This window comes from Dryobates pubescens, chromosome 13 (genome assembly GCF_014839835.1).
Source record: "Dryobates pubescens isolate bDryPub1 chromosome 13, bDryPub1.pri, whole genome shotgun sequence".
Lineage (NCBI taxonomy): Eukaryota > Metazoa > Chordata > Aves > Piciformes > Picidae > Dryobates > Dryobates pubescens.
Window position 1 is genome coordinate 1,256,311 of NC_071624.1, and position 10,473 is coordinate 1,266,783.

A 10,473-nucleotide genomic window follows, 5' to 3' on the forward strand; every position below is an offset into this window, starting at 1 on the left:
GCAGCCAGGGATCGCCCAGGGAGCAGCCAGGGATCGGCCCAGGGAGCAGCCAGGGATCGGCCAGGGAGCAGCCAGGGATCGGCCCAGGGAGCAGCCAGGGATCGGCCCAGGGAGCAGCCAGGGATCGGCCCAGGAAGCAGCCAGGGATCGCCCAGGGAGCAGCCAGGGATCGCCCAGGGAGCAGCCAGGGATCGGCCCAGGGAGCAGCCAGGGATCGGCCAGGGAGCAGCCAGGGATCGGCCCAGGGAGCAGCCAGGGATCGCCCAGGGAGCAGCCAGGGATCGCCCAGGGAGCAGCCAGGGATCGGCCCAGGGAGCAGCCAGGGATCGGCCAGGGAGCAGCCAGGGATCGGCCCAGGGAGCAGCCAGGGATCGCCCAGGGAGCAGCCAGGGATCGGCCCCGGCAGCTGCCCGGGGCCGTGTTCAGGCAGGGTTTGAAAGTGCCCAGAGAGGGAGAGTCCACAGCCCCCCCGGAGCCTGCTCCAGCCCCTCCCGTTGGTGCCTGCTGCCCCTCGTCCTGTCTGTGTGCACCACCAGCTGCTGGTCAGCGTGGGTACATCCCCTCGGGGGCTGCTCTGCCCCAGGCTGAGCAGCACCCAGGAGCTCACAAGAAGCCCCTGGAATGATGACAGCAGCTGAGGGTGGGGACAGGTTTTGTGGGGCTCAAGTTTCCCCTTTCTCCCGGACTGCAGGTTGTGGGCATCCCTGGAGGTGCCATCAGCTGCCCTGTGCTGCCTCTCCCAGGCTGGCAGAGGGGTGGGCGAGCCGTGGCACCGCCAGGGGACTGCAGGCAGCAGAGGCAGCGACAGCTCTGTGCAGAGCTGGAGGGCACAGGGCAGGCCTCAAGCTCGCTCAGAGACTTCTGAAGGTGAGTAGCTCTGAGCACCTCGAGACCCACTGCCGGCTGCCCCCCGAGCTGCAGAGCCCCCTGCAGTGCCCTCCCCCCACTGCTCTCTGCAGGGAAGTGCTCAGAGTGTGAGCTTAACAGAAACAGGAGCAAAACTGGAGCCAGTGTGCAGTGCCACCCCCAGCTGCTTGCTGGTGCTGTGGGTGGCAGGGGGTGGCACTGGCGCCGCTGTGTGCCCCAGGGGTGGCTGCAGGCCCTGTGCAGGGATGGACAGCGAGGTGCAGCGGGACGGCAGGATCCTGGACCTGATCGATGACGCCTGGCGAGAGGACAAACTGCCCTACGAGGATGTGGCCATCCCCCTGGTGGGTGAGGGGCTGCTCCTGGGAGAGCAGTGCCTGAGGGCAGCTGGGAGAGCAGTGCCTGAGGGCAGCTGGGAGAGCAGTGCTTGAGGGCAGCTGGGAGAGCAGTGCTTGAGGGCAGCTGGGAGAGCAGTGCTTGCAGGGCAGCTGGGAGAGCAGTGCTTGAGGGCAGCTGGGAGAGCAGTGCTTGAGGGCAGCTGGGAGAGCAGTGCCTGAGGGCAGCTGGGAGAGCAGTGCTTGGAGGGCAGCTGGGAGAGCAGTGCTTGAGGGCAGCTGGGAGAGCAGTGCTTGAGGGCAGCTGGGAGAGCAGTGCCTGAGGGCAGCTGGGAGAGCAGTGCCTGAGGGCAGCTGGGAGAGCAGTGCCTGAGGGCAGCTGGGAGAGCAGTGCCTGAGGGCAGCTGGGAGAGCAGTGCTTGCAGGGCAGCTGGGAGAGCAGTGCTTGAGGGCAGCTGGGAGAGCAGTGCTTGCAGGGCAGCTGGGAGAGCAGTGCTTGAGGGCAGCTGGGAGAGCAGTGCTTGCAGGGCAGCTGGGAGAGCAGTGCTTGCAGGGCAACTGGGAGAGCAGTGCTTGAGGGCAGCTGGGAGAGCAGTGCTTGCAGGGCAGCTGGGAGAGCAGTGCTTGCAGGGCAACTGGGAGAGCAGTGCTTGAGGGCAGCTGGGAGAGCAGTGCTTGCAGGGCAGCTGGGAGAGCAGTGCTTGAGGGCAGCTGGGAGAGCAGTGCTTGAGGGCAGCTGGGAGAGCAGTGCTTGCAGGGCAGCTGGGAGAGCAGTGCTTGAGAGCAGCTGGGAGAGCAGTGCTTGCAGGGCAGCTGGGAGAGCAGTGCTTGAGGGCAGCTGGGAGAGCAGTGCTTGCAGGGCAGCTGGGAGAGCAGTGCTTGAGAGCAGCTGGGAGAGCAGTGCTTGCAGGGCAGCTGGGAGAGCAGTGCTTGAGGGCAGCTGGGAGAGCAGTGCTTGCAGGGCAGCTGGGAGAGCAGTGCTTGAGAGCAGCTGGGAGAGCAGTGCTTGCAGGGCAGCTGGGAGAGCAGTGCTTGCAGGGCAGCTGGGAGAGCAGTGCTTGAGAGCAGCTGGGAGAGCAGTGCTTGAGGGCAGCTGGGAGAGCAGTGCTTGAGAGCAGCTGGGAGAGCAGTGCTTGAGAGCAGCTGGGAGAGCAGTGCTTGAGGGCAGCTGGGAGAGCAGTGCTTGCAGGGCAGCTGGGAGAGCAGTGCTTGAGGGCAGCTGGGAGAGCAGTGCTTGAGAGCAGCTGGGAGAGCAGTGCTTGAGGGCAGCTGGGAGAGCAGTGCTTGCAGGGCAGCTGGGAGAGCAGTGCTTGAGGGCAGCTGGGAGAGCAGTGCTTGAGGGCAGCTGGGAGAGCAGTGCTTGAGGGCAGCTGGGAGAGCAGTGCTTGCAGGGCAACTGGGAGAGCAGTGCTTGAGGGCAGCTGGGAGAGCAGTGCTTGCAGGGCAGCTGGGAGAGCAGTGCTTGCAGGGCAACTGGGAGAGCAGTGCTTGAGGGCAGCTGGGAGAGCAGTGCTTGCAGGGCAGCTGGGAGAGCAGTGCTTGAGGGCAGCTGGGAGAGCAGTGCTTGAGGGCAGCTGGGAGAGCAGTGCTTGCAGGGCAGCTGGGAGAGCAGTGCTTGAGGGCAGCTGGGAGAGCAGTGCTTGAGGGCAGCTGGGAGAGCAGTGCTTGAGAGCAGCTGGGAGAGCAGTGCTTGAGAGCAGCTGGGAGAGCAGTGCTTGAGGGCAGCTGGGAGAGCAGTGCTTGCAGGGCAGCTGGGAGAGCAGTGCTTGAGGGCAGCTGGGAGAGCAGTGCTTGAGAGCAGCTGGGAGAGCAGTGCTTGAGGGCAGCTGGGAGAGCAGTGCTTGAGGGCAGCTGGGAGAGCAGTGCTTGAGGGCAGCTGGGAGAGCAGTGCTTGAGGGCAGCTGGGAGAGCAGTGCTTGCAGGGCAGCTGGGAGAGCAGTGCTTGAGGGCAGCTGGGAGAGCAGTGCTTGAGGGCAGCTGGGAGAGCAGTGCTTGCAGGGCAGCTGGGAGAGCAGTGCTTGAGGGCAGCTGGGAGAGCAGTGCTTGCAGGGCAGCTGCGGCTCAGTGGTGGGGCAGAGCGGCTCAGCAGCGGGGCAGAGCAGCTCAGCAGTGGGGCAGAGCAGCTCAGCAGTGGGGCAGAGCGGCTCAGCAGCGGGGCAGAGCAGCTCAGCAGTGGGGCAGCTCAGCAGCGGGGCAGAGCAGCTCAGCAGTGGGGCAGCTCAGCAGCGGGGCAGAGCAGCTCAGCAGTGGGGCAGAGCAGCTCAGCAGCGGGGCAGAGCAGCTCAGCAGTGGGGCAGAGCGGCTCAGCAGCGGGGCAGAGCAGCTCAGCAGGGGGGCAGCTCAGCAGCGGGGCAGAGCAGCTCAGCAGTGGGGCAGCTCAGCAGCGGGGCAGAGCAGCTCAGCAGTGGGGCAGAGCAGCTCAGCAGCGGGGCAGAGCAGCTCAGCAGTGGGGCAGAGCGGCTCAGCAGCGGGGCAGAGCAGCTCAGCAGTGGGGCAGAGCGGCTCAGCAGCGGGGCAGAGCAGCTCAGCAGCGGGGCAGAGCGGCTCGGCAGTGGGGCAGAGCAGCTCAGCAGCGGGGCAGAGCAGCTCAGCAGTGGGGCAGAACGGCTCAGCAGTGGGGCAGAGCAGCTCAGGAGTGGGGCAGAGCAGCTCAGCAGCGGGGCAGAACGGCTCAGCAGTGGGGCAGAGCAGCTCAGCAGCGGGGCAGAGCAGCTCAGCAGTGGGGCAGAGCAGCTCAGCAGTGGGGCAGAGCAGCTCAGCAGCGGGGCAGAGCAGCTCAGCAGTGGGGCAGAGCAGCTCAGCAGTGGGGCAGCTCAGCAGTGGGGCAGAGCAGCTCAGCAGTGGGGCAGCTCAGCAGTGGGGCAGAGCAGCTCAGCAGCAGGGCAGAGCAGCTCAGCGGCGGGGCAGAGGGGCTCAGCAGCGGGGCAGAGCGGCTCAGCAGCAGGGCAGAGCAGCTCAGCAGTGGGGCAGAGCAGCTCAGCAGCGGGGCAGAGCAGCTCAGCAGTGGGGCAGAACGGCTCAGCAGTGGGGCAGAGCAGCTCAGCAGCGGGGCAGAACGGCTCAGCAGTGGGGCAGAGCAGCTCAGCAGTGGGGCAGAACGGCTCAGCAGTGGGGCAGAGCAGCTCAGCAGCGGGGCAGAACGGCTCAGCAGTGGGGCAGAGCAGCTCAGCAGCAGGGCAGAGCGGCTCAGCAGCGGGGCAGAGCAGCTCAGCAGTGGGGCAGAGCAGCTCAGCAGTGGGGCAGCTCAGCAGTGGGGCAGAGCAGCTCAGCAGTGGGGCAGCTCAGCAGTGGGGCAGCTCAGCAGCGGGGCAGAGCAGCTCAGCAGTGGGGCAGAGCAGCTCAGCAGCAGGGCAGAGCAGCTCAGCGGCGGGGCAGAGGGGCTCAGCAGCGGGGCAGAGCAGCTCAGCAGCAGGGCAGAGGGGCTCAGCAGCGGGGCAGAGCAGCTCAGCAGCAGGGCAGAGCAGCTCAGCAGTGGGGCAGAGCAGCTCAGCAGCGGGGCAGAGCGGCTCAGCAGCGGGGCAGAGCAGCTCAGAAGTGGGGCACAGCGGCTCAGCAGCGGGGCAGAGCAGCTCAGCAGCGGGGCAGGTTGGCTCAGCAGTGGGGCAGAGCGGCTCAGCAGTGGGGCAGAGCAGCTCAGCAGTGGGGCAGAGCGGCTCAGCAGCGGGGCAGAGCGGCTCAGCAGTGGGGCAGCTCAGCAGCGGGGCAGAGCAGCTCAGCAGCAGGGCAGAGCGGCTCAGCAGTGGGGCAGCTCAGCAGTGGGGCAGCTCAGCAGTGGGGCAGAGCAGCTCAGCAGTGGGGCAGAGCAGCTCAGCAGCGAGGCAGAGCGGCTCAGCAGCAGGGCAGAGCGCCTCAGCAGTGGGGCAGAGCAGCTCAGCAGCGGGGCAGGTTGGCTCAGCAGCGGGGCAGAGCGGCTCAGCAGTGGGGCAGAGCAGCTCAGCAGTGGGGCAGAGCGGCTCAGCAGTGGGGCAGAGCGGCTCAGCAGTGGGACAGAGCAGCTCAGCAGTGGGGCAGAGCGGCTCAGCAGTGGGGCAGAGCAGCTCAGCAGTGGGGCAGAGCGGCTCAGCAGTGGGGCAGAGCAGCTCAGCAGTGGGGCAGAGCGGCTCAGCAGTGGGGCAGAGCAGCTCAGCAGCGAGGCAGGTTGGCTCAGCAGTGGGGCAGAGCGGCTCAGCAGTGGGGCAGAGCGGCTCAGCAGCGAGGCAGAGGGGCTCAGCAGCGGGGCAGGTTGGCTCAGCAGTGGGGCAGAGCAGCTCAGCAGCGGGGCAGAGCAGCTCAGCAGCGACGCAGAGGGGCTCAGCAGCGGGGCAGGTTGGCTCAGCAGTGGGGCAGAGCAGCTCAGCAGTGGGGCAGAGCAGCTCAGCAGTGGGGCAGCTCAGCAGCGGGGCAGAGCAGCTCAGCAGTGGGGCAGAGCGGCTCAGCAGTGGGGCAGCTCAGCAGCGGGGCAGAGCAGCTCAGCAGTGGGGCAGAGCGGCTCAGCAGTGGGGCAGAGCGGCTCAGCAGCGGGGCAGAGCGGCTCAGCAGTGGGGCAGCTCAGCAGCGGGGCAGAGCAGCTCAGCAGTGGGGCAGCTCAGCAGTGGGGCAGAGCCGCTCAGCAGCGGGGCAGAGCAGCTCAGCAGTGGGGCAGCTCAGCAGTGGGGCAGAGCAGCTCAGCAGTGGGGCAGCTCAGCAGTGGGGCAGAGCAGCTCAGCAGCGGGGCAGAGCGGCTCAGCAGCGGGGCAGAGCGGCTCAGCAGTGGGGCAGAGCAGCTCAGCAGTGGGGCAGAGCAGCTCAGCAGCGGGGCAGAGCGGCTCAGCAGAGGGGCAGAGCGGCTCAGCAGTGGGGCAGAGAGGCTCAGCAGTGGGGCAGAGCGGCTCAGCAGTGGGGCAGAGAGGCTCAGCAGCGGGGCAGAGCAGCTCAGCAGCGGGGCAGAGAGGCTCAGCAGCGGGGCAGAGCAGCTCAGCAGCGGGGCAGAGAGGCTCAGCAGCGGGGCAGAGCAGCTCAGCAGTGGGGCAGAGCAGCTCAGCAGTGGGGCAGAGCAGCTCAGCAGCGGGGCAGGTTGGCTCAGCAGTGGGGCAGAGGGGCTCAGCAGCGGGGCAGAGCGGCTCAGCAGCGAGGCAGGTTGGCTCAGCAGTGGGGCAGAGCGGCTCAGCAGTGGGGCAGAGGGGCTCAGCAGCGGGGCAGAGCGGCTCAGCAGCGGGGCAGAGGGGCTCAGCAGCGGGGCAGAGCGGCTCAGCAGTGGGGCAGAGCGGCTCAGCAGCGGGGCAGAGGGGCTCAGCAGCGGGGCAGAGCAGCTCAGCAGTGGGGCAGAGCAGCTCAGCAGCGAGGCAGGTTGGCTCAGCAGTGGGGCAGAGCAGCTCAGCAGCGAGGCAGGTTGGCTCAGCAGTGGGGCAGAGCAGCTCAGCGGTGGGGCAGAGCAGCTCAGCAGCGGGGCAGAGCAGCTCAGCAGCGGGGCAGAGCAGCTCAGCAGTGGGGCAGAGCAGCTCAGCAGCGAGGCAGGTTGGCTCAGCAGTGGGGCAGAGCAGCTCAGCAGCGAGGCAGGTTGGCTCAGCAGTGGGGCAGAGCAGCTCAGCGGTGGGGCAGAGCAGCTCAGCAGCGGGGCAGAGCAGCTCAGCAGCGGGGCAGAGCAGCTCAGCAGTGGGGCAGAGCAGCTCAGCAGCGAGGCAGGTTGGCTCAGCAGTGGGGCAGAGCAGCTCAGCAGCGAGGCAGGTTGGCTCAGCAGCGGGGCAGAGCAGCTCAGCAGCGGGGCGGAGCAGCTCAGCAGTGGGGCAGCTCAGCAGCGGGGCAGAGCAGCTCAGCAGCGAGGCAGGTTGGCTCAGCAGTGGGGCAGAGCAGCTCAGCAGTGGGGCAGCTCAGCAGCGGGGCAGAGCAGCTCAGCAGTGGGGCGGAGCAGCTCAGCAGTGGGGCAGAGCAGCTCAGCAGTGGGGCAGAGCAGCTCAGCAGCGAGGCAGGTTGGCTCAGCAGTGGGGCAGAGCAGCTCAGCAGCGAGGCAGGTTGGCTCAGCAGTGGGGCAGAGCAGCTCAGCAGCGAGGCAGGTTGGCTCAGCAGCGGGGCAGAGCAGCTCAGCAGCGGGGCAGAGCAGCTCAGCAGCGAGGCAGGTTGGCTCAGCAGTGGGGCAGAGCAGCTCAGCAGCGGGGCAGAGCAGCTCAGCAGCGAGGCAGGTTGGCTCAGCAGCGGGGCAGAGCAGCTCAGCAGCGGGGCAGAGCGGCTCAGCAGCGAGGCAGGTTGGCTCAGCAGTGGGGCAGAGCGGCTCAGCAGTGGGGCAGAGCAGCTCAGCAGCGGGGCAGAGCGGCTCAGCAGCGGGGCAGAGCGGCTCAGCAGCGGGGCAGAGCGGCTCAGCAGCGAGGCAGGTTGGCTCAGCAGCGGGGCAGGTTGGCTCAGCAGCGAGGCAGGTTGGCTCAGCAGTGGGGCAGAGCGGCTCAGCAGCGAGGCAGGTTGGCTCAGCAGTGGGGCAGAGGGGCTCAGCAGCGAGGCAGGTTGGCTCAGCAGTGGGGCAGAGGGGCTCAGCAGTGGGGCAGAGGGGCTCAGCAGCGAGGCAGGTTGGCTCAGCAGTGGGGCAGAGCAGCTCAGCAGTGGGGCAGAGCAGCTCAGCAGCGAGGCAGGTTGGCTCAGCAGTGGGGCAGAGGGGCTCAGTGTGCACTGCAGGGGCCGTGCAGCTGCAGCCTCTGGTCTCAGCGGTGCACTTCGCTCTTACCCTGTGCAGCCTCAGCTGCTCCTTGGGGGGGGGTTGGGATTCATTCTGCCTCTGCTTCGTCCCCAGAACGAGCTCCCTGAACCAGAGCAGGACAACGGTGGCACAACTGAGTCTGTGAAAGAGCAGGAGATGAAGTGGACAGACCTGGCCCTGCAGTACCTGCACGAGAATGTCCCAGCCACAGGCAACTGATGAAGCCCTCAGGCTTCAGACAGGCACCGGGAGCTGCCCTGTCCAGCTGGGCACTGCTGCACAGGCTCCTCTCAGGAGGAAACAGCACTGCTGGCACAGGCCCTGCTGCTCTGCAGTGGCTGCTGACAGTGACCAGACCCAGCCGTGGGCAGCTGGCTCCTCAGAGCTGCTCTCAGGCTCTGCCCTCACAGCCTTCATTCCAGCTCTCCTGGTCACTTGTTCTGCAGCTGGTGCCAGTCTGAGCTTCAGTGTTCTCTCCATGTGATAAATGAAGTCATTTCTCCTGTCTCAGGTTGTTATTGGTGGCAGAGCTCCAGCTGGACCCTGTGACTCTGAAGGCTTTTATCAGGAAGGATTCCTCTGTGTGCATAGAATCACAGCAGGGGCTGGGCTGGAAGGGACCTCCAGAGCTCCCCCAGCCCAAGCCCTACCCCCAGCAGGGACATCCTGCACTGCAGCAGGCTGCCCAGAGCCCTGTGCAGCCTCACCTTGAACAGCTCCAGGGCTGGGGCCTCACCTGGCACCTCCCTGGCAGCCTGCTCCAGGCTCCAGCAGCCTCACCCCAAGGAAGTTTCTCCTCATGCTGAGGTGGCACCTCCTGGGCTCCAGCTTGTCCCTGTTGGTCCTTGTCCTGCGCCTGGGCACCACCAGCCAGAGCCTGGCCCCTGCCTCCTGACCCCCAGCCCTCAGCTATTGAGAGGCATTGATCAGATCCCTCTCAGCCTTCTCCTCTCCACACTCAGCACCCCCAGGGCTCTCAGCCTCTCCTCACAGCAGAGCTGTTCCAGTCCTTCCTCATCCTCACAGCCTGCCCTGGGCTCTCCCCAGCAGGTCTCTGTCTCTCCTGAGCTGTGGAGCCCAGCACTGGGCACAGCACTGCAGCTGTGGGCTCAGCAGGGCAGAGCAGAGGGGCAGCAGACCCTCCCCAGCCCTGCTGGCCACACTCTGCTTGCTGCTCCCCAGGCTGCCCTTGGCCCTCTTGGCCACCAGGGCACATTGCTGCCAGTGCCAGTGCCAGTGCCAGTGTAGCAGCTGCTCAGCTGCTAGCAAGAGCTCTCTGAGATGGGACATGGGAGCCTGTGGGCAGTGCTAGGGGAAAGGATCAAGAGGGGCTTGTCCCCAGGCAGGGAGTTGTTACCTCTGGCCAGGCCCTGGGCAAGGCTCTCGTCCCTGGTTCTCTGCTGCAGTAGGCAGAAGCCTTCTGTTCCCCTTGCCTGCCTCACTGCTGGCCTGGTGCCTTCACTCCATTGGCAGAACTGCCTAGGCAGAAAATATTTTGACAGAGTTTAGGGTTTCTGGTAGAGGTGAGGAGGGAGCTGGAATGCAAACAGTCCCTCACATGGCTGTGTTGTGCCAGAGCAGCAGAAGCAGGGACTCCCAGAGCCTGCACGGGAGTTTTGCTGGGGTCTGCTTACCAGCTGCAGCCCCAGCACAGCACGTGCCCTGAGCTGCATGGGCAGCTCCAAGTGCTTGTGGCAAAGCTGAGGTGTTGGTGGGTGCACAGCTCCGGGGTGCAAGCCCTGCCTGCACTTGCCTGCACAAGCAGGAGCTGCAGGCAGGCAGCAGGCAGAGGTCTGGGCTGAGTCCTGAGTCCAAGCACTGGGTAGGTGCAGCATGGCCCAGGGAGGCAGCTGGGAGCTGAGAGCTCAGCTCCTCCCTGTGTCATCCCCAGGGGGAGAGCAGAGCCTGTGCTTAATGAGGAGGTTCTGATCCTCCTTTTCCCTGGCCTGCATCAGAAGGGTCTGCTCAGAAAGCAGTAGGCAAGGCTACCCCACAGCTTCGAGCAGCAGCCACCCCTGCTCCCTCCTCCCCTCCACAAACTCCACTCTCACCCTGTCCTTTGTGCCACCAGGTGTGCCAGCTCCAACTGCAGACCCTTGACAGTTGTCTCTGCATCTCTCATCTTCCTCCTGTCCAGCAGGGAAGAAAAGCAAAAGCCTTTGCTGCTTGAACTGGAGCTGAATTCCTGAGGTTCCAGCAGGGCTGGAAGGAAATGTGGTGGGAAGCAGATGTACAAACCCCAGGCAAGGCAGCAGGGGAGACCCAGACTGACCCCAGCTGCTGCCTTCCCTGTGCCACAACCAAGTCCTCTGCTCTGCTCTGCCCCCACCTGCAGCACTGCCTGCAGCTCTGTCGCCAGCACAGGAAGGACCTGGAGCTGCTGGAGAGGCTCCAGAGGAGGCCATGAGGATGAGCAGAGGCTGCAGAGCCTCCCCTGTGGGGCCAGGCTGGGAGAGCTGGGGCTGCTCAGCCTGCAGAAGAGAAGGCTCCAGGCAGACCTCAGAGCAGCTTCCAGCAGCTGAAGGGCTCCAGGAGAGCTGGGGAGGGACTCTGGACAGGGGCTGGGAGTGCCAGGCTGAGGAACAATGGCTTTGAGCTGGGAGAGGAGAGACTGAGAGTGGAGAGGAGGAA

The 10,473-nt window shown here is 66.3% G+C and overlaps 1 protein-coding gene across 2 annotated transcripts; it reads left to right on the forward strand.

Annotated features, from left to right (window-relative positions):
* Positions 1-835: 835 nt before the first annotated feature.
* On the forward strand, positions 836-8,343 carry ANAPC13 (anaphase promoting complex subunit 13). 2 transcript variants are annotated; one of them, XM_054166765.1, is made up of 3 exons: positions 836-867; positions 1,088-1,211; positions 7,936-8,343. In XM_054166765.1, the coding sequence occupies exons 2-3, from the start codon at positions 1,113-1,115 to the stop codon at positions 8,059-8,061; spliced, it is 225 nt and encodes a 74-aa protein (XP_054022740.1). In that variant the 5' UTR covers positions 836-867; positions 1,088-1,112; the 3' UTR covers positions 8,062-8,343. The 2 variants fall into 2 exon arrangements, with proteins under 2 accessions (XP_054022740.1, XP_054022741.1); XM_054166766.1 differs by having other exon boundaries at positions 843-871; positions 1,092-1,211.
* Positions 8,344-10,473: the final 2,130 nt, after the last annotated feature.